This window comes from Callithrix jacchus, chromosome 10, assembly GCF_049354715.1.
Source record: "Callithrix jacchus isolate 240 chromosome 10, calJac240_pri, whole genome shotgun sequence".
Classification (NCBI taxonomy): Eukaryota; Metazoa; Chordata; class Mammalia; order Primates; family Cebidae; genus Callithrix; species Callithrix jacchus.
This window is the reverse complement of record NC_133511.1, coordinates 129,398,616-129,426,459: the sequence shown is the minus strand read 5'-3', so window position 1 is coordinate 129,426,459 and position 27,844 is coordinate 129,398,616. Positions and strand designations below refer to the sequence as shown.

At 54.4% G+C, this 27,844-nt stretch overlaps 1 protein-coding gene across 5 annotated transcripts in view; it reads left to right on the top strand.

The window, feature by feature from the left end:
• Nucleotides 1-12,937: 12,937 nt before the first annotated feature.
• Nucleotides 12,938-27,844, top strand: part of KCNQ1 (potassium voltage-gated channel subfamily Q member 1) — a 403,111-nt gene continuing 388,204 nt past the window's right edge. For all 5 annotated transcript variants that reach the window (XM_078341766.1, XM_035263711.3, XM_003734333.6 and 2 more), the window contains exon 1: nt 12,938-13,419. In XM_078341766.1, coding sequence (XP_078197892.1) covers nt 13,040-13,419 — 380 coding nt within the window. In that variant the 5' untranslated portion in view covers nt 12,938-13,039. The remainder of the gene's footprint in view (nt 13,420-27,844) is intronic.

The following is a 27,844-nucleotide window of genomic DNA, read 5'->3' as shown; positions in this document are numbered from 1 at the left end:
GGCTGTGTGGACACTGTGTGTGTCAGTGTGGACACTGTGTGAGTGCATGTGTGTGTAGCTGCATCATGTGTGTGGTGTGTGTGTGGCTGTGTGGACACTGTGTGTGTCACTGTGGACACTGTGTGAGTGCATGTGTGTGTAGCTGCACCGTGTGTGTGGTGTGTGTGTATGGCTGTGTGGACACTGTGTGTGTGTCAGTGTGGACACTGTGTGAGTGCATGTGTGTGTAGCTGCACTGTGTGTGTGGTGTGTGTATGGCTGTGTGGACACTGTGTGTGTGTCAGTGTGGACACTGTGTGAGTGCATGTGTGTGTAGCTGCACTGTGTGTGTGGTGTGTGTGTGGCTGTGTGGACACTGTGTGTGTCTGTGTGGACACTGTGTGAGTGCATGTGTGTGTAGCTGCACTGTGTGTGTGGTGTGTGTATGGCTGTGTGGACACTGTGTGTGTGTCAGTGTGGACACTGTGTGAGTGCATGTGTGTGTAGCTGCACTGTGTGTGTGGTGTGTGTGTGGCTTTGTGGACACTGTGTGTGTCTGTGTGGACACTGTGTGAGTGCATGTGTGTGTAGCTGCACTGTGTGTGTGGTGTGTGTATGGCTGTGTGGACACTGTGTGTGTGTCACTGTGGACATTGTGTGAGTGCATGTGTGTGTAGCTGCACTGTGTGTGTGGTGTGTGTTTGTCTGTGTGGACACTGTGTGAGTGCATGTGTGTGTAGCTGCACTGTGTGTGTGGTGTGTGTATGGCTGTGTGGACACTGTGTGTGTCTGTGTGGACACTGTGTGAGTGCATGTGTGTGTAGCTGCACTGTGTGTGTGGTGTGTGTATGGCTGTGTGGACACTGTGTGTGTGTCACTGTGGACATTGTGTGAGTGCATGTGTGTGTAGCTGCACCGTGTGTGTGGTGTGTGTATGGCTGTGTGGACACTGTGTGTGTCTGTGTGGACATTGTGTGAGTGCATGTGTGTGTAGCTGCACCGTGTGTGTGGTGTGTGTATGGCTGTGTGGACACTGTGTGTGTCTGTGTGGACACTGTGTGAGTGCATGTGTGTGTCGCTGCATCATGTGTGTGGTGTGTGTATGGCTGTGTGGACACTGTGTGTGTCTGTGTGGACACTGTGTGAGTGCATGTGTGTGTAGCTGCACTGTGTGTGTGGTGTGTGTGTGTGGCTGTGTGGACACTGTGTGAGTGCATGTGTGTGTAGCTGCACTGTGTGTGTGGTGTGTGTATGGCTGTGTGGACACTGTGTGTGTCTGTGTGGACACTGTGTGAGTGCATGTGTGTGTAGCTGCATCATGTGTGTGGTGTGTGTATGGCTGTGTAGACACTGTGTGTGTCTGTGTGGACACTGTGTGAGTGCATGTGTGTGTAGCTGCATCATGTGTGTGGCTGTGCAGACACTGTGTGTGTGTGTGTGTGTGTGTGTGTGTGCAGGCTCTGCAGGTGCAGCTGGAGCTCCAGGGTGTGAGCACTGGTCCAGGAGGACCACAGCCTGGCTGGCCTAGGGGAAAGAAGTCGTGTCTGAGGTTCTGGGAATGGCAGCCACCCGTCCATGAACTCTACCATCAGTCCATGCAGTCACTGGGGACAGATTTATTGTTATTCATTTACCTACTTATTTTTATAGAGATGGGGTCTCACTATGCTTCCCAGACTGGTCTCAAACACCTGGACTCAAGAAATCCTCCCACCTTGGCCTCCCAAAGCACTGGGTTACAGGCATGAGCCACCGCAGCCTGTCTGGGGAGAGATTTATGGAGCAACTTCTATGTCCAGGCGCTGTGTCAGGGGGACTGAGACAACACACAAGGGACAAATGAGAAAGAAGGAAAATCAATCCATGATTAAAATGGCGATGGAGAAAAGTTAAGCATGGGAAGCCCAGGGGCTGTGAGATCTTATTTTTAAATGGGCTGGTTAAGGAAGAACTCATGGAAAAGGTGCCATTTGTGCAAATAGCTGGAGGAAGGATGCCCATCTGCTGGTCTATCCACCCACCCACTCACCCACCCACTCACGCACACATCCATCAGCCGACATGTGCCCGCTCACCACCAGCAGCCACCCAGCCAGCCAGCCTTCCCTGTCATTCACTCATGCGCCCACGGCAATCCATCCCCCTGTCTGTGCATCTGTCCATCTATCCATTCACCTATCCATCTGTCCACCCATCTGTCTGTCCATCCATCCATCTATCCATCTATCTATTCATCTGTCCATCCATCCATCCATCCATCCATCTGCCAATCTGTCTATCCATGCATTCATCTGTCTGTTCATCCATCTGTCCATCCATCCATCCATTCATCCAGCCAGCCATCCATTTGCTAATCTGTCTATCCATGCACCCATCTGTTTATCCATCTTTCCATGTGCATCTGTCAATTTGTCCATCCATCCATCCGCCAATCTGTCTATCCATGTGTGCCTCCATCCACTCTCCCATCTGTCTATCCGTCCATGCATCCATCTATCCATCCACCTATCTGTCTATCCACGTGTCCCTCCATCCACTCGCACATCTGTCCATCCATCCATCCATCCATCTACCCATCCACACCTTCACCCACCCGTTCACTCCTCTCTCCAGTCACCCACTCACCACTTACTACCTTCTCCCCAGTGCCTGGTCTCTCCAGGATGGCAACGCAGTCTCTGGTCTCAGGATGCCCACATGCTGAAGCACAGGCAGTTCTCTCGCAGGTAGCTGTGGGGATGGACCAGCGCACCCCCAGAGTGTGGGCAGTTCTTACGTGCTTTCTCCTCAGCCACGGATCTCACAGAAGAGGTCACTGTCCTCAAGGCCAAGGGCCTTACCTTCCACTCCCCTGGCCTCCCCCATACCATAACCCAGCAAGGCTGGGAATATAGTAGGTGCCCAGTAAATCCTGGAAGGCAGGCCGAGTCATCCCACCTCCTCCTCCCCTGCTCATCACCCGTTCAGCTCCTGGCCCCGTTGCCCAAACCCTGCCAGCCTTTGGGTGACTTACTCAGCCTCCACCTCAAGTCCACTCTCTGCTTGGGGCCAGCTCTGGGCTCCAGCCTGTGATGGGCCATGGTGGGCTTCAGAGGGTGAACCCCCCAGGCCATTGTACTGGTCTGGCAGCATCTGCAAGATGAATGAATGCCCTGGCCAGGAGTGGCCCACCATGGCCTGGAAGGATGTAGTGAAGGTTACCCAACCCGCTTTGCCCTCCTTCTCTGAGTGGCCGGTACTCCCACACCACTCTCAAGGGAGGGGAGGAACTGGCCTGTCACATGCCTGGACAGGCCTGCCTGGGCCCAGGGAAGGGCTGTGTGTGAGGGTGGCAGGCTGCTGTCCTGGGAAGGGGTCCTACCAGGTTTGGGGAGGCCTCAGGCCTTTGGATTGTGGGGCTGGTCCGCAACATCTCACTAAGGGTGGAGGCTTGGCAGCCAGTGACAGGAGGGTCAGTGAAGGGGCCCGTGCTGCTGGCTGAAGCCAACTTCTCACACAAGGCAGTGCGGACAACTTCAAGAATCAAGGCTGTACCAGGAGCACTCTCCGAAAGGGATTTCGGCCAGATGGGCTGGGCCCAGGTGGGAATCCAGGAGCTTCCCCAGAACAGTGAGCATGAGGCCAGCTCAGAGAGTCTGCAATGACATCAGATGACCTAACCTCAGACCAAAGTAAACACAGCCAGAAGCACCCGGCTCACCCACCTGGGCACCGGGCCGAGCCCCTGGGTCTAGGCTGGGAGGAGTAAGTGTGGGTGTGTGACCTGCAGGGAGGACATGGCCACCAGCCATGGCCCAACAGGGCATAGCTCCTGCCTCTCTACTCTGTCCCACTGCTTTCTGTCCTGGGTGCACCTTTCCCACCCTGCCGGATCCGGCTGCTTCAAGGCTGCCTTTCTTAGGAGTGGGGATGGGGGATCCCCAGGTCCTTCATGGTGACAAAAAGGCTCATTGACACGTGTACACCCACACAGACTTGCACATGTGTGGGCAGACACACATACAGCCTCAGTGTTCCCTGGCCACTTCGCAGCTTGGTGTCTTAGAAGAGGAGCAGGTGGTGTGCACCGAAGCTGTGAAGCAGGGGACAGGTGATGACACACCCATCTCCAACATCTCCTGATTTCGCAGGTGAGAAAACTGCCTTGGTGGGGAGCCCTGGCTTCAGTGTGCATGCGAACCTGCTCCTGGGGGCTCTTTCTCTGTGAAGGCGTGTCTGCCCTGCACCACCGTGAGACCCACGAAGGCAAGGCCTCTTATGCAGTGTGTGGGGCACAGTCAGTGCCAGTGCTCCTTGTGGAGTGACCATCCGACATAGCCTGCAGTCAGGAAGGACCAGGACAAGGCAGAACCGAAAGACCCTGGGCAAGTTCTGGCTCTGTCCTGCTGTGGTGCCCAAACCTGGGGACCCTCAGGGTCTCCTGCACAGGAGAGAGGGGAGCACACTAAAATGCAGATTCTTAGGGCCCACGCGGCCCTGCTGCATCTGGGTCTGCATTGGAGGCTGTTTATGGAGCCCCCAGGTGACTGCCCTGGGGTCCCCTCCCAGGCCTGCGGCAGGGGCGGGTCTGAGCTGACCAGTCTTTATGAGCATGGGGTGGCAGGCAGTTAGGGAACAGGTAAGGCAACAATGAACCAGGAACCACCTGTGGGGCCAGGATCAAGAACAGGGGCTTTGCTGATGGGCGTAGACGTAAAAATCCTCAACAAATACTAGCAAACTGCATCCAGAAACACATCCCAAAATTAATTCATCACAATCAAGTAAGCTTCAGTGTATACAAATTGATAAATGTGATTCATTACATAAACAGAACAAAAAACATCCGATCTTCTCGGCAGACGCAGAAAAAGCGTTTGTTCAAAATCCAACGTCTCTTCATGGTAAAAACCCACAACAAACCAGGCATCACGGAACATACCTCAGAATAGTAAGAACCAGCGATGACACGCCCACAGCCGACATCATATTGGATGGGCAAAAGCTGGGAACATTTCCCTTAAGAGCAGGAATAAGACCAGGATGTCCACTCTCACCACACACAAAAATTACCTAGGAATACATCTAACCAAGGAGTTGCAGCATCGCCTTGGTTAGATGAGTGTTTCTCCTGAATGAAACTGGCTGGGTGCAGTGGCTCACACCTGTAATCCCAGCATTCTGGGAGGCTAAGGCGAGTGGATTACTTGATGCTTCTCAAAGGAAGACATGCATGTGGCCAACAACATGGTGAGACCACCCCATCTCTACAAAAATTACAAAATTTAGCCGGGCATGGTGACGTACACTTATAGTCCCAGCTACTAGGGCGGTTGAGGTGGGAGGATGATCTGAGCCCGGGAGGTTGAGGCTGCATGAACCATGATTGTGCCACTACACTCCAGCCTGGGTGACAGAGTGAGACCCTGTCTCAAAAAAAAAAATAATTATAGATGCAAGTGGAAACACATTCCATGCTCATGGATAGGAAGAATCAGTATCCCAACGGTCACATTGCCCAAAGCAATCTACAGATTAAACACTATTCCTATTAAATTACCGATGTCATTTTTCGCAGAATTAGAAAAACCATTCTAAAATTCATATGGAATCAAAAATGAGCCAGAATAGCAAGGTAATCCTAAGCAAAAAGAGCAAAGCCAGAGGCATCACATTACCTGACTCCAAACTAAAGTTTAAGGCTACCGTAATCAAGCCTGTGAAGTATGCACAAAACTAGACACGTAGATCAATGGAACAGAATAGAGAGCGCAGAAATAAAGCCACACACCGACAGCAATCTGAGCCTCAGCAAACTCAACAGAAGTAGGCAACGGGGAAAAGACTCCATATTCAACAAGTGGGACTGGAGTCGCTGGCTAGCCATCTGCAGAAGAATGAAACTGGACCCCTAATTTTCATCATATGCACAAATTAACTTAAGATGGATTAAAGATTTACATGCAAGACCTCGAACTATAAGAATACTAAAAGACAACTTAGGAAATGCCATTCTGGACAGCAGCATTGGGAAAGAATTTATGATTTTCTCAAAAGTCATTGCCACAAAAATAGAAATGGACAAGTGGGACCTAATTAGGCTAAAGAGCTTCTGCACTGCAAAAGAAACTATCGACAGAGGGAACAGGCAGCCTACAGAATGGGAGAAAATATTTGCATCCGAACAACTTCTAATATTGAGAATCTGTAAGGAACTCAAACGATTCAACAAGGAAAAAATAAGTAACCCCGTAAAAAAATTGCTCAAAGAGCACGGACAGATGCTTCTCAAAGGAAGACACGTATGCGGCCAACAAACGTATAAAAAATACTCGACACCACTAGTGATTAGAGAAATGCAAATCAAAACCACAGTGAGATGCCAGCTCACACCAGTCACAGCGGCCTTTGTTAAAATGTCAAAAAACACACATGCTGGCAAGGCTGAGCAGAAAAGGCAACGCTTATACACCGTTGGTGGGAATGTAAATCAGTCTAGTCACGATGGAAAGCAGTTTGGAGATTTCCTAAAGATCTCAAAACAGAACTTCCATTTCACCCAGCAATTCCATTAACTACTGGATACATATATCAAAGAAAAATCATGCTACCAAAAAGACACCCACACTTGGAGGTTCATCTCAGCACTATTCACCCCAGCAAAGACCTGGAATCAACCCAAGGTGCCCCCATCAATGGTAGACTGGATAAAGAAAATGTGGGATATATATACCATGGAATGCTGGGCAGCCATAAAAAAGAATAAAACCATGTCATCTGCAGCAACATGGGTGTAGCTGGACATCATCATCCTAAGCAAATTCACCTGGGAACAGAAAGCCAAATACCGCATGTTCTCACTTACAGGTGGGAACTAAACAATGGGCATTCATGGGCATAGAGATGGCAATGACTGGCACTGGTGACTAGTAGATGGGGGGCAAAGGTTGAAAAACCACTGGGTACTGTTGTGACTATCTGAGTGATGGGATCACCCATACCCCAAACCTCAGCCTCGTGCCACTAACAAACCTGCGCTCATACCCTCTGAATCAAAAAAAGAGCAGTGCCTTGAATGGGGAGATGCCTTATGGGTAAGGGGCATCACATCCATAGGGGACATTCGCCAGCCAGAAGGACCCCTGGAGAGATGCATTGGCTTGAGGAATGCAGGGCGGTGGCTCCGTCCAGCCACCCTCCCCCATTTCCTAGCCACTCATCTATTCTGCGTTGAGTGCCTACTGCATGCAGAGTCCTCCAACAGCAAATACCTCCCAGATTCGCTGAAGGGCCTGCTCCAGGGTCTCTGTGGAGATACCCCCGGGGTCCCTGCTGACCACCCTCCACAGTCTGCACCCCCATCTTGTGCCCCCTTCGTTTTGTCTCACCACTACCTGGCCATCTTGCACACAACTCTGTGGTCTGTGCCTAGAACAGTGTGTAGCACTCAGCCGGTGCTCTGCCGGGATCTGGGGGAATGAATGAATGAATGAATGAATAGGTAGGAAGTTGACCTGAAGGAGGATGTTGGCCAGAAAGCTGCTGTTCCAGCAGCCCAGCCCTGGCCCACAGATGCTGATCTCACAGCATCTCACTGTGGGCCTCTGACCCTGCCGGGGAAACATGAGGTGAGCCTAGTGAGCTGAAGGATGTCGGCAAACAGCCCTGGAAGGTTGGTGTGACGTAGGGTGGGTGCTGTGTTTCCAGGAGGTTCTCAGGCTCTGGGACAGCCTGAGGGCCTGAGGGACTGGAAGAGGGGTGCCTGCCTGTTCATGATGGCTCCATAGGTCTGTCAGCCTTTGCATCCAGGACGGCCAAAACTGGACATGTGCAGCCAGCAGAATGACAGAGGAGGGGCTTTCCTTAGTGGAGCAAGTGTCCTGGAGGGAGCAAGTGGCAGCTGGGAGGCTTGGACCCTGGAGTCCTGCTCCCTCAGCTTATGGGGACCCTCCTCACTACCCAGAGAGCGGCCAATGGGCTGGGTCAGGTCTCACTTGTATTTCCTGCTCCACCGGGCCACCCACCCTTATTCCCCCACCCTCAGCCCTTGGCCTCACCTGAGCCCATACCCAGCCCAGCCCAGCCCTGTCCAGCCCCACCTTACCTCACCTGTGCACCTGGCCTTACTCCCACCTCTCAGTTCTCCTCCCATCCCCCTTCAGCTCCTTGGAGCTTGCAGGGAGCTTGAAGACAACCCCTTGTCCAGCCTCTCTCCTGCCTCAGTGTCCCCAAGCCGATGGGACCCCAGACCCCCAGAGCAGCAGGCTATGGCACAGCTTGGGCCCCAGGAGACAGCCCTGGGTCCTCCAAGAAGCCTCTCCAGTGAGTTATTAGAATTTTTTGTGTGTATTTTTTTTTTGGAGACAGAGTTTCACTCTTGTCGCCCAGGCTGGAGTGCAGTGGCACGATCTCAGCTCACTGCAACCTCTGCCTCCCAGATCCAATTGATTCTCCTGCCTCAGCCTCCCGAGTAGCTGGGATTACATGTGTGTGCCACCACATCTGGCTACTTTTGTATTTTTAGTAGAGATGGGGTTTCACCACGTTGGCCAGGCTTTTCTCACACTCCACCTGCCCTGGCCTCCCAAAGTGCTGGGATTACAGGTGTGAGCCACCACGCCTGCCCTAGAATTTTAAAAATATATACAGGCTCACGCCTATAATCCCAGCAGTTTGGGAGGCCGAGGCAGGTGGATCACTTGAGGTCAGGAGTTCGAGACAAGCCGGGCCAACATGGTGAAATCCCATCTCTACTAAAAATACAAAATTAGCTGGGTGTGGTGGCACACACCTGTAATCCCAGCTACTCGGGAGGCTCAGGCAGGAGAATCACTTGGACCCGGGAGACGGAGGTTACAGTGAGCCGAGATCGTGCCACCGTACTCCAGCCTGGGTGGCAAGAGCGAAACTCCATCTCAAAACACTTTTATTTCATATAGAAATGTACCAAACTAGAGCCCAGCATAATGACTATATCATTTGTCCGGTGGCAGTTTGTTGCGTCTCTACCCCAGCTCCCTCCTGATTGTTTAAAGCAATCCCCCGACATCACATCCTTCGTGCTGCTAGCAGGTATGGCTCTTCCTACCCTGAAGCCCAGTTTGTACAGGGAAGGTGGGTACCCGCCTGACCGCCCTGCCTTTCCACTTGTCTTCAGAATGATGAGTCAAGCAACCTGCAGAGGGCAAAATAGGATTTTTCGGTTTCATGAATGCGTGCGCTTTTCAGCTATTTGATACGTTTTAATCCATGACTCTTTGATGTTCCAATTGTGCTGTTGTTGGTCAGCGCCTTCTCAAACCTGACAATGGACAGCAGTAGGATATACCTTTCTCGTCAGATAAAATAGTGGAGGAGTTTATGCTAATATGATCCATTCACATTTAAGGATTGGTTTGTACTTTTAAAAAATCTGTATCTTGGCCGGGCGCGGTGGCTCAAGCCTGTAATCCCAGCACTTTGGGAGGCCGAGGCGGGTGGATCACGAGGTCAAGAGATTGAGACCATCCTGGTCAACATGGTGAAACCCCATCTCTACTAAAATACAAAAATTAGCTGGGCATGGTGGCGCGTGCCTGTAGTCCCAGCTACTCAGGAGGCTGAGGCAGGAGAATTGCCTGAACCCAGGAGGCGGAGGTTGCGGTGAGCTGAGATGGCACCATTGCACTCCAGCCTGGGTGACAAGAGCGAAACTCTGTCTCAGAAAAGAAAAACAATCTGTATCTCTTTTATACCGAAAATCTTGGCTGCAAAGGAATTTAGCACAATTGTTTTCTGCACATATATGTATATACATTTTATAATTGCAAAATAGCAATACCAATACTATTCCTAAAATGCAGTTCTTTGGGACCCTTTGGTTCTTTGGGTATTAGTGATCATATTGATCGTGGCACTCCATGGTGTGGCTGTACACAGCACAACTGAACCCATTGAAGGGCATTGTGACTGTCTCTGGACTTTTGCTAATATTAAAATGCTGCATTGGGGCCAGGCGCGGTGGCTCACGCCTGTAATCCCAGCACTTTGGGAGGCCGAGGCGGGTGGATCACGAGGTCAAGAGATCGAGACCATCCTGGTCAACATGGTGAAACCCCGTCTCTACTAAAAATACAAAAAATTAGCTGGGCATGGTGGCGCGTGCCTGTAATTCCAGCTACTCGGGAGGCTGAGGCAGGAGAATTGCCTGAACCCAGGAAGCGGAGGTTGCGGTGAGCCGAGATTGCACCATTGCACTCCAGCCTGGGTAACAAGAGTGAGACTCCGTCTCAAAAAAAAAAAAAAAAATATGCTGCATTGACTATCATTATGTATGTGTACTTTTCTATTTTTCCTACATATCTTTGGGTTATTTCCTAGAATTGGGGTTTATGCATCAAATGGTACATTTACTAAAATCATTAGGTCCTTTTTCTACCAGTGATGAGGAGTTCACCTGCTGCCTTTCCCAGAGTTGCCATCAAAGGTCTGGATTTTTGCCAATCTGATAAGCAAGCAGTGGTATCAGAGTGTACTTTTAATTTGCATTTTTCTTGATATGAATGAGGTTGAACATTTTTTCATAAGTGCAAAGGTCATGAACCCTATTTCCTGTGAACTGCTCATGTCTTCTGCTCCCTTTTCCATAGGACTGTCTGGCAGGTTCCTCACCTGAGTTTGGATGTTCTTTTTGTATAGGTAATATTAATCCTTCATCTGTGATAGAAACTGCAGCTACTTTTCCCAGTTGGCCATTTGCCTCCTTTACTTTTCTAACAGTGCTTTTATTTTTATTTTTCTGTTTTTTATCTATTGCTTTTGGATTTCAAGTCATAGTTGGAAATGTGTTCCCGATTCACGGGTTTTTGAGGAACTGACCTGTACGTGCTTGTAGAATGTGCGTGGCTTCATCTCACCTTTTATACTTAAGCCTGTGATCCATCTGAGATTTATTCTTGTGTGTGGTGAGATGAACCCAAGGTATCCTTTTTCTTTCTTTCTTTTTCCCTTCCTTCCTTCTTTTCTCTTTCTTTCTTCTTTCTTTTCTTTTCTTTTTCTTTTTCTTTCTTTCTGGCTGTCCAGTTGTCCCAATGCTGCTCATTCAAACCTCACCTTCCTCCTGCTGCTGTGGGAGGGGAAGGTAGAGACTCCATGCAGGTGTGTGTGTGTTCATCTGGAAAGTACTTACTGAATGTGTGCTGTGTGCCCTGCAGAGCTGACTTACCCCATCTTTGGTCCACTGTCCCTTCTTTTTTTGGGGGAGGGCGGAGTTTCGCTGTTGTTACCCAGACTGGAGTGCAATGGCACAATCTCGGCTCACTGCAACCTCCACCTTCTGGGTTCAAGCAATTCTCCTGCTTCAGCCTCCCGAGTAGCTGGGACTACAGGCGTGCACCACCATGCCCAGCTAATTTTTGTATTTTTAGTAGAGACGGGGTTTCACCTTGTTGACCAGGATGGTCTCAATCTCTTGACCTCGTGATCCACCCACCTCGGCCTCCCAAAGTGCTGGGATTATAGGCGTGAGCCACCGCACCCTTCTGTACCTTCACGGATGTGCTTCCCAGGAAGGTACCCTCCTCTCTGTCCCCTGCGTTATCACGGTGCCCAGCACAAGCTGCGACCCACTGCATCCACTCTTTCTGCAAATACAGACAGTGTATCCGTGTGTGGGTACCACTCTAGGGTGGGGAGTCAGGTGTCAAGGCCTGGGACCCCGTCCATGATAAAAGAGTGGACTTTGGGCAGAGGCATGGTGGATACATCAAATCGGCCCAGGGTGCTTGGCAATGCCCTGGAAGTGTCCCTAAGTTCTGGGACTCCTGGTGGGGCTGAGAGTATCCGCTGAGCTCCACCTCCAGTCCCTGCCTCAGGGTGGTGTGCAACGTCCCGAAAAAAGCTGGTCTTTTCTGTTGGCTGCGCCCCACCCCCCACCACCCCAAGCCTGAGATGGCTGAGGTCCAGATACCAGCAGTGGGAGGGAGGCAGTGCAGAGAGCCGTGAAAACCTTCCGATGTGACCAACACACCCCCACTAGGGGAATCGATGGAGCGCAGCGGCAGCCCGGTCCCGCGGGTGGGGAGGACATGGTGCCTATTCTCCAAGTCCCTAGGGTGGTGCAAGGGCCTCTCCCTTGACCTGCTCAGGCAGCCCCGCCCCCCCATGCCCAGCAGTCAAACCAGGTCCAGACCCTGGGTTGTGCCCTCGCCAGCCAGCAGCCCCCAGTCTCCCCACCCGCACAGTTGCCACTAGGGGGGTGCCTGACAGTTGGTGGTCCTATCTCACTCACCCTCCCGGTCCAAAGGCCCTGGTGGGAAGTGACCCAAGCGCATTCTCCACCCACGGATCGCGCACCCGGGGCACTCACAGTGATCGCGAGGCCAGCACAGCCTCACCCAGGACGCCCGTTTTCTCCCACCACCCCCAACTCCAGAGCGGCTCAGATGGCGGGAAAGTAGATGCCGGCATCCTACCCCGCCCCTCCGGCACGGGCCGTGCAGTTCACCGTCGTGGTATCCGACAGGCCTGCGCCTTCCTCCCGGGCTCGGCTGGGGTCTTGCTCCCGACGGAGCAGGCGGGAGTCACAGGTGGGGGCCAAGCAGGTGGGCGGGGGCAGGGCGGAAGCAAGCTGGGAGATGCACAAGTGGCGGGGATAAGCAGGTGGGTGGGGCGGGGCCCCATAGATGGGCGGGGCCAAACAGGTGGGAGGGAAGGTGATGCTGACAGGGCGGGTGTAACTAGGCAGGTGTGCGCGGGCGGGGGCAGGGACCGGGACAGACCAAGCAAAGGGGTGCGCGGAGTCAGGGCCGAGCCGGTGGGTGCGGAGGAGGGAGAGCCAAGCTGGTGGGCGCGGAAGGGACGCCCTGTGAGCGCGGGCTAGCGGGGGCGGGGCGTGCGGGCGGGGGCGGGACACACCGCCCCGTGGGACCGGCCCTCGGCCACTGCCCCCTCCGGTCCCGCCCCCAGCGCCCGGGCTGGGCGGGCAGCGGCCCCCCGCGGCGGGGCTGGCAGCAGCGGCTGCCCGCACTGTGCCCCGGCGCTCGCCTTCGCTGCAGCTCCCGGTGCCGCCGCCCGGGCCGGCCCCCCGCGGGCCCTCCTCGCTATGGCCGCGGCCTCCTCCCCGCCCAGGGCCGAGAGGAAGCGCTGGGGTTGGGGCCGCCTGCCAGGCGCCCGGCGGGGCAGCGCGGGCCTGGCCAAAAAGTGCCCCTTCTCGCTGGAGCTGGCGGAGGGCGGCCCGGCGGGCGGCGCGCTCTACGCGCCCATCGCGCCCGGCGCCCCAGGGCCCGCGCCCCCTGCGTCCCCGGCCGCCGCACCCACAGTTCCCTCCGACCTTGGCCCGCGGCCGCCGGTGAGCCTAGACCCGCGCGTCTCCATCTACAGCACTCGGCGCCCGCTGCTGGCGCGCACCCACGTCCAGGGCCGCGTCTACAACTTCCTCGAGCGTCCCACGGGCTGGAAATGCTTCGTCTACCACTTCGCTGTGTGAGTATCGCCACCCGCGATGGCCGGCACGAAGCTGTTTCCTGAGAGCTGGTGTGGGGGAGTTCTGTCCCAGCGCCACCTGCCCGGTCGGAGCTGAGACCCCAGAGCAGAGGAGGGAAGGAAGTGGGGAACGCAAAGACACAAGCTCTGCATTGCCCCGTGCAGTTCAGGGGTGCTGCTGTGTCTGGGGGGTGCACAGCGGCTTGCAGGCTCGGCGTGGGGAGAGAGCCAGCTGGGGAGGGGACGCCTGGGGCCCAGAATTTGGTTCCACTTCTCTGGGAGGTTCGGTCCAGGTGTGAGTCGTTCTGGAAAGAGAAGCCTGCTGGGGAGCGCACCTTGAGTGCAGTAAGAGAACTCCTTAAGGTCGGCTGAGACTCCAGAGGCTCAGGAGCCCCCAAGAGGGGAGGGGCCTGACACCCCGCTGGTGCCACATCTCAGAACCCCTGAGGCTTAGGTGGACTCTGGGGCAGGGGGCTGTCCACGATAGGATGGTGACAGTGGTGGTGCTACTGGAGGGCTCAGCATGGCATGGACGTTCCCACCGGCCCCATATTAGCCCAACAAGTTCAGGAAAATCTGGCCTGATGCAGAGTGGAGAGGCAGGTTCGCAGCCCTCATTCAGAGGTCGTTGTTCTCCTGGAGAATGAGATACACCTGGCCCTCCCTATCACCAGGTGGTTCCAGTTCCCAGTACAGCATGCCTGAGTGGGGCTGAGCACTGGGTTTCCCCGGGGATGGGCCGGGAAGTCACCTCCAGGAAGGTCCAGGCTACTCTCCTTGACGCCTGCCTGGGGCCCTCCCCTGCCATCCCAGTGGCCCTACTTCCTGGCTGCCCAGCCAGCAGCCTTTTGGTGTGGTGCCAGCCTCTGGCTCCTCTGGGAGCCCCTACCCAGCCATCCCATGGCTGGCGGCTGTGGGGCTCACCTGAAGGCTGCAAGGGTGGTCTCCCTGAGGGGCCTCATAGGTGGAAGCATCTCCTCTGCCTCAGCCAGGCTCAATAGAGAACTGGCTGGAGGGCATCCAGGGGTCTGTCCCTGCCCTGCCTGCTGGCAGCTGCCACCAGAGCCCTGAAGGGGGGGGGGCAACAGGAGCCAGGCCCCAGCTGGCTTCAAGCATGGCCTCAGGAGAGGGGGTGGGGTAGGGGTCCCAGGGCTACTGCCTTCCTTGCTGAGAGAGGTGGCCTTTCACATCAGGAAGAGGATGTCTCAGCCACCTGTGTCCTCAAAGATGTGGTTGAGGGGTGGTCTAAGAGACTTTTCCCCACCCCAGCTCCCAAGCCTCTGCCTCCTGACATGTCAGCGGGTGCCTGAGCCTCGGCCACTGGTGGTCTGTGAGAGGAGCTGGCTCTGCTCATGGCTGCAGCGGCAGGAGCTTGGCATGGGGTTTGGCAGATGTCTGTGTGCAGTGACACCAGGGCACCCCACCCAAGTCCGATGCCACTGTGCAAATGTCCAGCAGATGCCAGGCTCACAGGTACTGTATGTTGGTGGCCACCTGCCTCCTGGCCCCCAAACTCTCTGAGATACCCAGGGGTGGGAAGACCCCTCAGCCAGATACCAAGGCAAAATGCCCGCAGTCCCCCCTCAATTCTCACTTGCATGCAGGTTTGTGGGCACATGCCTCCCGGGCTCACTGCAGCCGCCCGTGCGGAGGAGGAGGAAGAGGGCTCGCCACGCCCCAGAGGAAGTCTCTGCTTGCACTTGTATTTTCTTCCTGATTCGGATTGTTTAGGTCTCGGAAGTTTGCTCCGCAGAGCTGGCAAGGCAGGGGTGGCTTCTGGGGACAGGGGCAGGACGGCTTCTATGAGAGGGTGGCCAGGAAAGGAATGCTTCTGTGAAATGTCCAGACCTGGGGCTGGTCCTTTCCAGCTCTGGGCCCTGTCCCGGTAAGATGTGTGCCTGGCCCTGGAAAGTGGTCAGGAGCAGCCTCCCACCCAGGTCCCTCCATGTGGGGTGGGACTGGAGGTAGATCCTGGCTGGCAGGGCATGTGGCTTGGCAGGGGCCTGGGAGATGCACCCCCATCCTCAGTGCTCTAGAAGGTTGGCAGGACCAGTCTGGGGAGACCCGGCCATAGAGCCAGGATGGCAGAGTAGCTGGCGGCCACCTGCAGCCTCGCGAAATCGGGCCCAGCCCTGCACCAGTCCAGCCCTGGGGTTGCTGTAAGAAATGTTGGCAATGGTAGCAGAGACAGGGCCCTGTCCTTAGGTGGATTGTGAAATGAGGAATATTGTGGTTTCTGGCCTGAGGGTGACAAACCTGGCCCTGAAAAGCCACCCCCTAAAAAAGTGGGGTGAGGCAGGAGCTGGTGTCCCGCTGACCTGCACGGCTAGGGCGAACTCTCCTGTGTGCAGCTGGGGAGGCCAGCCAGGATATCCTGTCCCCTCCTTGGGGAACCTCCGCCCCCAGGAGAGCAGTTCTTCCTGTGTTCCTTCTGGCCTCCCTGGCTGACTGGGGCGGACATGTCACCTGGGCCATGACCCTTGCCGGCTTTGGCTTCCTGCCCCAACACCCCCAGTTGTCATCTGTGGCTGCTTGCACCCCCCACTGGTGGCAGCTCCCATCTTAGCTGAGGGCACAGGGGTCCATACAGCTCTGCTGTACCCAGACGTCCCAGATCTCTTGCTGAGCCTTGGCCAGGGCTGTGCACATTCAGCCGGCATCTACTCTGGTTGCTGAGACGCTTGGAGATCCTGCTTGTGGCCAAGGAGAGGGATTTGAGGGAGGACCTGGGGTGCATGGAGACTGCCCCAGAGGCTCTCGAACCCAAGCCTGGCTCAGCAGCCCCTGCTCCCCGCTCCCACACCCTGGCTTTCGCTGTTTCCCAAGAACTTTCCAGGGGTGTTGGCAGAACCCTCACGGATGCATGTTAGCCATCGATGGAGCCAGAAGCGGGTCCTGCAGGCAGACTGGGCTGATCTGGCTTCCTCCCCAAAAGACGAGGCCATGCAGAGGCCAGCTCTCAGGCTGCAGCGCCCAACTTTGTGGCCCTTGGTGCCCTCCTGTCTTTGGGCTCCAGCACTGGAGTCCAAAGCAGCTGCTGGGTGGTAGTTCTGCAGCTGGGCAGAAGGCAGGAGGCCGGAAGCCAAGGCAGGTGGCGGAGGCGGGCACAGAGCAGGACGGGGCCCTCTGGGCCACCAGGTCTCTTTCTCTCCATCTTCTTCAAGACTCCTCCACCCACTCCTCAGCCCTAGATTCCCAGTAAAACTGGGAATTCCTTTTGGGGCATTTCCCAGTGCCACCTTCTCTGGGGCCTGAGCCCTGGGTCTCATTTCCTGGCTGTCTGAGATCCCCTCACTGCAGACCCAGCCCAGTGTTTCTGGATCCACCCTTGTCAACATGTTGAGTGCCTAACTGTAGCTTCATATTAGTTGATGGGAACACAGGTATTCTTTACCCCTGGCTGTCAGCTGGGGAGGAGGCAGTCCAGGTGGCAAAAGAGCCTACAGCCTGGGAAAAGGGCCTCCCCCGTCTGTGTGGGGCCAGGGACCAGGAGTGTGGTAGGGACCTGGGTCCTTGCAGGGAGCCCGGGCACTGCCTGCTGGGCGTGGGGCAGGTGGCAGAGCTTTGTGTCTGGACATGGCACTGTGGCTGGGCTGCCTCGGCCAGGGCCCTGGGCTCTCTGAGTCTGTGTCCTGTCCTCTGTGGCAGGCTCCTGGTGTCTGTGTCTCGTCCTTTGTGGCAGGCTCCTGGTGCCAGCACCTTCATGCAGGCTGCCTCTGTTGGAGAGAACAGCCACCTGTGCCTGGCACTGAAGCCACAGTTCCCTGTGGGCATGGTGCTCACAACTTGGGCCTACGCTCCTGGGGTGCTGAGGCAGGTGGAGGGACAGGAGTGTCCCTTTCTCTTGGCAGTTGCAAAGCACTGGAACCTTTGCACATAACGTGCTGGCTGTGTTATGTCGGGGGGCTGGGTCTGAGGGAGAGGCTTTGAGGGGCACTCCTGGGTGCTGATGGGATGAATCTCCACTGGGTGTGAGGGCCTGGGATGCAGCTGGGCCACCTGGTGCGAGGTCAGTTGGTTGGAGCCGGGGAGCTGGCATGTCAGCTGCTGCCGTGAGTTCTGCCACGTGTTGTCCTGGCAAGTGGCATGTCCCACAGAGGACAGGAAGGGTGAGCAGCTCCAAACCCACCCCACGTGTGCCCCAGAGCTGGAAGCAGGCTGTGCGAAGCTGAGTGCCCATGGGGGCAGCTGAGATGGGCAGGAGCACTGTGCCCACCGAGGGCATCAGAGTGACAGGGGTTGGTAGGTGACTCCACCAGGGTGGCTGATGTCCCCGTTTTTAAAGGCATTGGGTGCCAGGAATTCCCCTCCTGCTCTCAGGCTGGTTTCGAGGCTGCTCCTTCTGAGCTCGACGTCCTCACCTGCGTGACCCAGAGCTGCTCAGGTGAGCTAGCATCCTTGAGTCCCAGGGGTGCTGCTAACGGGGCTGTGGCCTGACGCAGCAGATCCTGGGAGCTCATGCCTTCCAGAGACAGGAAAGCCGCCAGTCCCTGTAGCCAAGGTACAGACGCAGAGGTTCTGGTCCTGAGCCCCGTTTGGCCCTGGGCAGGCCCTCGGTTCCCTGCATTCCACCTGCCTTGTCTGGAAAGTGGATGAACCCTCCCTAGCCTTGACATTCCAAAGCAGCTTTTGGCCCCTGCTATATCTCCCTGTGATTCACGACTCTGTCCACGGGCAAGAACAACAAGGCCAGGACAGTCTCACCTCAGGCACCTGCAAGGATGGTAATGCCAGGAGAACATGCCAGGCCCAGGAGGAGCCAAGAGGGCAAATGCCCAAGGCGAGATGCTGGGGTATGGCCAGTGCTGGGAGACCATGGCGTCAGCCCGGGGAGATGCCACAGAGAAGCTTCCAGAAGCCCAATACCTGCTGCTGGAGGGTAGAATGAGGCAATGAATGCCACCATCCTGGGCCACTTTGACCCAGACCCCAAGGTCTGGTTACAGAGCAGTGGGCAGCACGGAATGGCTTCAGTCTCAGGAGGTGCCTTGTGGCTGATCAGTATGAGTTTGCTGTCACTGTGGGTCACTCTAGTGCCCGGGCGCTCCTACACCATGCTCTGCTTGCGCCTGGGGTCCCTGCAGGCACGTCGGTGAGACCATCCTGGCCTCCACACCCCTTCCTGGTGGGCGTCTGTTTCCCTCCATCAGCTCCTCTGAGCACCATGAGAAACCCCAGACTTCACGGATGCAAAATTATCAGGGTTGGCAAGAGAGGCAGCTGATGTCTCTGGCACTAGCTGAGTGACCACAGGGACACCACGTGACCCTCGTCCAGGGGGCCGTTTTTACACGAGGTATCTGACCATGTGATGGAGTCTGGCTCAACTCCTTCTGGGAGCTCAGCGTGGGTAGGTGCTGGCCAGCTGGGGAGGGGCTTTTCTCTGGTGACCCGTCCCTGGCTGGGGTTGGGGCTGTTCCATGGTGGGATCCAGGTGTCTGCCCACTTCTTGACTATCTCCTGTGAAGTTCTAAGATTTAGTTCAGGGTGTGGGGTCCGTCTGAGCAGGCGTGGTGCTTCCAGAAGGATCCTAGATAAGGGTGGTGTGTCCAAGGGGGTGCCTGAGCCCTTTTGCAGAAACACCATTCCCCTTGGAGCATTGGTCCCAAACCTTTTTATACAAGAGACCTGTTTTGTGGAAGAAAGATTTTCCGCCAGGGCGGTGGTGGTTTTGGGATGAAACCGTTCCATCTCCGATCGTCAGGTATTAGATTCTCATCGGAAGCGCACATCCTAGATCCCTCGCATGCACAGTTCACGATAGGATTCGTGCTCCTGTGGGAATCTAATGCTACGGCTGATCCAACAGGCGGCGAAGCTCAGGTGGTAATGCTCACTCGCCTAACGCTCACTTCCTGCTGTGCAACCTGGTTCCTAACAGGCCATGAACCTGGGGCTGGAGATCCCTGTCTTAGAGGATTGAGGCTCGGGGCCATGGGGTCGGCGTTGTCATTGCCCCTGGAGGGCTCTGCACACAGGAAGGACCCGGCGGCGGTCCCAGGCACTGCATGGGATGGACCAGCAGAAAGGCTCCCAGGAGGGTGGTGGCTCCATCGTCGGCACGGGACTCTCAGATGAGATGCCTGGAGTCTGTGTGGCATCTGCCTGGCCACCTCTGGCGGGAACTTCTCCTTGATTGAAGGGCTGGGCTCTGCTCCCTGTTTCACTTATCCACTCACAGATGGGGACATTTGGGTCACCTTACAATCAAGATAACTGGGCCTGGCCATTTCGCTCAGGCCACACCCAGAAAGCTTCTTCCCAGAAGGCCTTAGGATGCTGTGCTCTCAAGTAGGTAATGCACTATTCCTGGCCTTAGGCCCAGTTTGTGTCCATGCCCACCCCCACTCCCACCTGGCACTTGCCCCCAGGAAGCACCCTGATGGCTGTCACCCTTGAGAAGTAGCCCTCAAAGCCTTGCTCTGTGCCTGCATCCTGGCAGCGGGTGAGCTCTGGCTGCCCTTACCGGTAGGGTGCAGTGTCCCTGGGGGGCGGGGGCTCTTGGCTTCCCCTCCATATCTGCCAAGGTGTGTGCCTTTCTCTGCTGCCTCCCCAAATCACACTCTGGGGCACAATGAAAGGGTGCTCTGAATAGCTCTCCCCAGCTCCTGGCTGAATTTGCTCCAGGCAGAGACTTGAAGAGATTGGGAAAGCAAGAACCACAGGCAGGGCATCTGGACAGGGACCCCCCACCCCTCCACTCCCTTCAGCCCTGGAGCACTCCTCTGCACGGAGACGGCCCAGCTGCTCTGGGACCCCTTACCCTACCCTGGGGCCAGGCGCTGCCTCCTCGACTTTTCTACAGAGCAGCCCAGGCAGCTCAGAGGAGGAGCAGAAGGAGCTCTGCCTGAGGGGCGGACCCCTGCCAGAGGCATCCCCACACTGCCCGGCAAAGGGGAGCAGCTGGAGATGGGGGCAGGAACCACCTCTGGCTATGTCTGAGCAGCCCCAGGAAACATGCGCCTCAAGCGTTTGATCTTGGCGGGCCCTGGGCTTGGCATTCTATTCCGTGACGTCTCCAGCTGTTCTCTTGTGAAGAGTCATGTCTGTGCTCTTGGCTAGGACGGCTCGAATATTATAAAACACACAGCCTGGCTAATTAAAACAGCATGACACTTCCTTATAAGCAAGCAGATCACCAGTGGAACAGCTTTTAGAAACTGCATGTCAATCCCATTGTATATGAAGTTTCATAAAAGACAGAGGCAGCATCTCCAGCCAGTGGAACAGATGGGCGGCTCCATGCATGCTGTGGGGTGAGTGGCCACGTGGAAAGGGATCAGACTATACCCACTCGTCACGTCACACACCAGGATGGATGCCCAGTGGGTCAGAAAACCACTTGGGTACCAAAAGAAAGCGCTTGGAATTCTTTAACCTGAGAGTGGAGGAACATTTCTGTGACTTGAAAGCCAGACGTGTGGAGGAGGAGATTTGTGTGTTGGATCACACGAGAAAGAAGCAACCTAAAGAACAGGAAGCAACCAGTGCCAGACGGGGGGCGGGGACAGATGCAGACGGGGGGCGGGGCAGATGCAGACGGGGGCGGGGCAGATGCAGACGGGGGTGGGGACAGATGCAGACGGGGGGCGGGGCTGATGCAGACAGGGGGCGGGGCAGATGCAGATGGAGGCGGGGCAGATGCAGATGGAGGGCGGGGCAGATGCAGACGGGGGGCGGGGACAGATGCAGACGGGGGGCGGGGACAGATGCAGACGGGGGTGGGGACAGATGCAGACGGGGGGCGGGGACAGATGCAGACGGGGGCGGGGACAGATGCAGACGGGGGGCGGGGCAGATGCAGACGGGGGCGGGGCAGATGCAGACGGGGCGGGGCAGATGCAGACGGGGGCGGGGACAGATGCAGATGGGGGCGGGGTAGATGCAGACGGGGGTGGGGACAGATGCAGACGGGGGTGGGGACAGATGCAGACGGGGGTGGGGACAGATGCAGACGGGGGGCAGGGCAGATGCAGACGGGGGGCAGGGCAGATGCAGACGGGGGGCGGGGACAGATGCAGACGGGGGCGGGGAGAGATGCAGACGGGGGGCGGGGAGAGATGCAGACGGGGGGCGGGGAGAGATGCAGACGGGGGCGGGGCAGATGCAGATGGGGAGTGGGGCAGATGCAGACGAGGGGCGGGGGCAGATGTAGATAGGGGAGGGGGGCAGATGTGATGGTTCACGAAGGGTTAACCTCTGTACTATCTGAAGAGTTTCTGAAAACAGAAGAAAACCCAAGGCCAGCAGGAGATGTGAACACGTGTCACTCACAGGACAGCGACCCACAGGAGGCCCCTGAACATGTGAGAAGGTGCCGCCTTCACTCCTGGCGAGAGGGGTGTGGCGCAAAATGTCCCTGAGGTCCTGTCTGGCTGGAGAAATCCTTTGGCATTTTCTGGCGGGCGTGCAAGAGGGTGGACTCTGTGAGGAGGGGATTTGGCACCATCCAGCGAAACTGTCCTCACTGACCTCTGACCCAGCAAACGCCCTCCCTGGAGCCTAACTGAAGGCAAAGGCAGGCAAAGACGCGTGTGCAGCGCCGCTTATGAAAGTGCTGTTTAGAAAAACGCAAATGCATGTTGTAGGACACGGGTCAAATCAGGTGTGGAATATTAGGCAGCTATGAAAAAGAATGCACGTGTGGCTCTTATTATGGAATGGTTATCGGGGTTTAGTTACTTATTTTTTAGACAGGGTCTTGCTGTGTTGGCCAGGGTGGTCTCAAACTCTTTGCCTCAAGCAGTCCTTTCACCTCAGACTCCCAAAGGGCTGAGATTACAGGTATGAGCCACCGTACCTGGCATGCCAGGATACTGTTTAAGTGGAAAAGCACGGTGAATAAAAGCATAACAACTCTTCTTTGTCTGACAAAGGGGAACATGCAAGTGTGCGTGTATTAAAAACGAGCCGTGGAAACCTCCACATCTTAAAGGGTGACCTCAGAAGGAGGGAGGGGCATATGGAATCGAGATGTCTCTGAATGTACCTTGTTTTATAGATTTCACTTTAGAGCCATGTAAATGATAGAATGTATATATTTAACAAGTGATTACTAATTGCTTAATGAAAAAAATCCCTAAATAAATATTAAACAGAAAAAGCGGTCCCTCAAAATTGAAATGAAACAAATAAGCCTAAAACTTTGTGCTGAATTAGTGCCTTAAGCACCCAGAAGGACTAATTTCAGGTGACATATTTCTGGTGACATATTTCTGGTGGCTTACTGCTGACAAGAAGCAGAGCTGCAAGCAGTGGCCACGTCACAGCTGTGACAGTATGTGTTTTATTATTCTAAGACTGCAGCATGGGGATTGCAGCTTCAGGAAAGTAATTGTGTTGGTGTCAGTAAGGATGGAGGTTTTATAAAATACTCACCATATAAACAATTAAAAACAAAAACTGTATGATCATCTCAATAGATGTAGAAAAAGCTTTTGATAAAATTCAACTTCCCGTCATTTAAAAACGCTCAACAAAAATAGGCACCGAAGGAACGTATCTCAAAATAATAGCCATCTATGACAGACTCACGGTCAACATGGTACTGAATGGGTAAAAGCTAGATGCATTCACCTTAAGAACAGGACCAAGAGAAGGATGCCCACTTGCACCACTCCTATTCAAAATAAAACTGGAGGTCCTAGCTGGAAAAATCAGGTGAGAGAAAGAAATAAAAGGGGACCCAAAGAGGAAAAGAGGACCTCAAACTATCTACCTTCACTGATGTTAAGATTCTATATCTAGAGAACCCTAAAGAGTCTGCCAAAAGCCTCCTGGAACTGTAAGTGAAGTCTCAGGACACAAAATCAGCAGCATTCTTATACACCAGTGACATTCAAGCTGACAGCCAAATCGAGAATGCAGTTTCATTTATAATAGACACAAAAAGTATAAAATACCCAGACACACATCTAACCAAGGAGGTGAACGATCTCTACACAAGAGTTACAAAACACTACTGAAAGAAATCATAGATGACAGAAATGGAAACATATTCCATGCTAATGATTTGGAAGAATCAATATTGTTAAAATGGCCATATGGCCCAAAGCAATCTACAGATTCAATGCTATTCCTATCAAACTACCAATGTCAGTTTTCATAGAATTAGAAAAAAAACTAATATTCAGGTGGAACCAAAAAAAGCCCAAATAGCAAAAACAACTAAGCCAGAGGCATCATGTTACCTGACTTGAAACTATACTTCAAGGCTACAGTAATCAAAAGAGCATGGTATGGGTACAAAAACTGACACACAAACCAATGGAACAGAACAGAAAGGAGAACTCAGAAATAAAGCCACATACCTATAGCCATCTGATCTTCAAGAAAGTCAACAAAAATATGCCATGGGGGAAAAGGCTTCATATTCAATAAATAGTGCAGGGATAACTGGCTCCCCCTATGCAGAGAATTGAAGCCAGACTCCTATCTTTTACTATATACAAAAATTATCTAAAGACAGATTAGATGTAAATGTTAGACCACAAACTGAAAAAATCCTAGAAGAACACCTGAGAAATACCCTTCACAATAGTGGTCTTGGCAAATAATTTGTATCTAAGTCCTCAAAAGCAACGGCAACAAAAATAGAAATTCAGATGTGGGACCTAATTAAATGAGCGAGCTTCTGCACAGCAAGAGAGACTGTCAAGGGGATAAACAGACAACCTACAGAATGGGAGAAAATATTCACAAACTTTGCACTGACAAAGGCCTCATTTCCAGAGTCTATAAGGAATTAACAAATCAATAAAAAAAAAAACATTAAAAAGTGGGCCAAAGATATGGTAGATTTTTTCTTAAAAGAAGATCTGCAAGCAGTCAACACATGAAAAAATGCTCATCACTGATTATCAGAGAGATGCCATCTCACGCCAGTCAGAATGGCCTTGGTTCAAAAAGTCTAAACACAAGAGATGCTGGCGAGGCAGCAGAGAAAAGGGAACACTTACACACCGTTGGTGGGAATGGACATGAGTCCAGCCACTGTGGAAAGCAGTTCGGAGATTTCCCAAAGAACTAAGATTACCATTCGATCCAGCAGTCCCATCTGCTGAATGTTCAGCCAAAGAGAGATAAGTTGTTCTACCAAAAAGACACATGCCCCGATAGATTAATGGTGGAAAGACATAGAATTAACCCTGGTGCCTGTCAATGGTAGATCAAATAAAGAAAATGTGGTATATATGCACCATGGAATACTATGCTGCCACGGAAAAGAACAAAATTGTGCCCTTTGCAGCAAATGGATGCAGCTGGAGGTCATTATCCTAAGGGAATTAACGCAGAAACCAAAAACCAGAAACCAGATACTGCATGGTCTCCCTTCTTATAAGTGAGGGCATTGAACACATGCAGACATAAAGATGAGAACAAGAGACACTGGGGAATATAAGAGTGGGGGGGGGGGAGCAAGGGCTGAAACACCACCTGTGGGCTGCTATGCCCACTACATGGAAGACAGGATCGTTTGTACCCAGAACCTCAGCACCATGCAATATACATACCTTTGTAACAAACCTGCGCATGGACTCCCTGAACCTGTAATGAAAGCTGAAAGAAAATGGAGGTATTTGGCATGGGAGAAAGACAAACAGCTGTCAGTTAGAGGAGGTTAAGCAGAAGCCCTCCATCCCTGCCTTCGAATGCCATGTGTCAGTATGCTTCCATGACGATGTTTACTTAAAAAATATCTCTGCTTAGTGGAAAGGCCCAGGACCAAGGGCCACTCAGTAGCTATGCGCATCTCTAGACCTGATTGTGGCTTCCAGGTGCCATTTCTCCCCGAAAGAAACCAGGACCCCTGAGGACATGGCGGAGTCCAGGTCTGCGGCACAAGTTGAGCCCGGAGCATCCATCACAGCAGCAGCCAGCGAAGTTGTCACAGGCACCCTAGAGCCATGCCAGCAGGACTGGAAGATGTCCCTGTCTCCCCCGCTTCTCCCCAAGCCACAGATGCGGTGGGTGAGCCTCACTGAAACCAACAGGAAGTGGATGAGCTGCATCGATGGGGTTCAGATCCCAGGTTCATCTTGATACTGAGAGGCAAAACCAGCGGATACCTTTGGAGATCAATCGGGACGCCACTCACGATTTCGAACCCTGGCAACTAAGCAGCGAGTGCGTGGCACGCGTCCCTGCTGTGATTGCCCTGTGAACTGGAACTCGGGGAAACCCAGGGCTTGCGTCTTTCTTCCGGACTCCCACAGGTGCCTGAAGCAGGAGTGCTCCTGAAGCCCTGCCAGGCTGCAGCTCCTGGTGAGCTCAGGGATTCTGCGAGGTGCCTCACAGCTGCCAGCCTCTCCAAAGCAGCCAATGCCTCTGGACGATGCACAGAAAGTGCTCCCATCCACAGTGCTTCCTTGCCTGGAAGGCTGGATGGCTGGATGGATGGATGGATGGATGGATGGATGGATGGATGGATGGATGGATGGATGGAAGGATGGAAGGATGGCTGGATGGATGGATGGATGGATGGATGGCTGGATGGCTGGATGGATGGATGGATGGGTGGCTGGCTGGCTGGATAAATCTCACCAAGCCTCGTGCTCTAAGTACAAGTTTACTGGAAATACTTGGGCCAGAGGAACATGCTAAATGATGCTACAGAAGGCTACTTGCAAAATCCCAGTGGTGGGGGACACTCTGCAGGACATATGACCTGATTTCCTCAGTAAGTCAGTGACCAAGAAATAATGGGGAGGGAAAGAGGGGGACAGAGACTGGAAGAGTCAGAATCGCACATCCAGCACTTGTGACATATGGCCTGCCTTAGGTCCTCACAAAATAATGACAATAAATATTGTATTACATTACGGCTGGTCTGCTGACATGTTCCGTTTGTGCCCATGCCCCACCTGCCCAGCTGGGAGGGTTTGGGGCTGTTGGGATGCTTTTTTGAATGGCTCTCTTCCTTCCCCGGGACAGGGGCTTTATGGGGCTCTGGAGCAAACAGACCAGAGTTTGCACCCAGCTCCCAGGTGGTGGTGTCACCTCAACTCTAAAACAAGGAGAAGGGAACTTCCCTGGGGCACGATGGTGGGGATGCTGTGGCCTCCTCCGGGTGTCCCATGGGGCCTGGTGCTGTGAGGTTAGGATGTGGGGCATGGCGTCCAGGGGCTGTGTGGCCTGCCTGGGGCTGGGCAGAGACAAAGCATGCATGTGACACTCCCTGATTTCAAGCCATAACAGGGACAGGGGTGGGGGAGCAATCAAGGCTCCTAGAAAACCCCACGTAGTTCCTCACTGTAGGGCTTACAGGGAGCACATGAGGGCTTACCTGCTTCAGGTAACGAGGAGCTGTGGGAGTCAGACAGCTCTGGTTCTCTGAAAGGTGTGGGGGTCACTGCCAGCCTGCAGCTCCCTCTGTGGGGGGCAGGCTGTGGTACTGTGGTGACTGGTGGTACTGACTTCCTCCGTGCCAATCGGCAGGGACAAGTCAGCTTGTTCTGTCCACGGTGGAGGGCAGCTTTGGGGGTGAATGGCTGACGGTGAGGGCGTGGCTCCCCACCCCCAGACCACCCTGGAGGCCCCCTCAGCCCTCTGCCTACAGAGAGTTCCCGCTATGTGTTGAGAGGCCTGGGTCCCAGAGGTAGATGGCTGGGGCCTGGGAAATCAGGGCAGGGAGTCGCTTCTGCTTAAAACCCACTCTCCTTCCCGTGCAGCACAGGTGGCTGAAAGCTGGGGCTGGGTCAGAGGACTGGGTTAGGAAGAACTGTTGTGTGTTTCCTTTGATGTGGTTACCTGCAGCCAGAAAAGACTTGTGGCTTTGCCGTCTTTCAGACAAACCGTACTGAATAGTTGCTGCTGCTGATGTGGCCAACTGTTTCTCCTCCAGGCTCCGGAGCCCCGCCCAGTGCAGATGCCCAAGCTTAGTTCCTCCAAAACCTGGACGGGCCCTGGTGTCCTGACCGCCACCCCCAGGGGACCCCTCACTCAAGTGCCTGCTTGCAGTGCCCACAGGCAGCAGAGGTCTCTGGAGATGCAATAGGACCCAGACCCCTACCAGCCTGTGGCCCAGCTGGGGGCAGGACTCCGGGACAGGGCCAGTCCCTGAGTGACCTGATTCCCCACGGGCAGGCCGGGCAGGGTGGCTGTGGACAGTGGGGCTTCTGCTGCTGGGCTGCATTTCTCTGGTTGGACAGATATTGTGCCCACATCCCTGGTCTTTCAGGGGGCTCTGTGGCTGATGGAGGCAGCAGTGCCTCAAGGGAGGAGCAGGTGCCCAGCCCCCAGGTGGCCCTGCAGACATGGATTTACTCCATGGCATCAGTCTTGCTTCCCAGCTCAGGACTCTGGCCTCCACAGGCCTCATCCCTCCTTCCCTCCCTCCCTCCCTCCTTCCCTCCCTCCCTCCCTCCTTCACTCCCTCCCCTCCCTTCCCCTCCCTCCCTCCTTCACTCTCCTCCCTCCCTCCCTC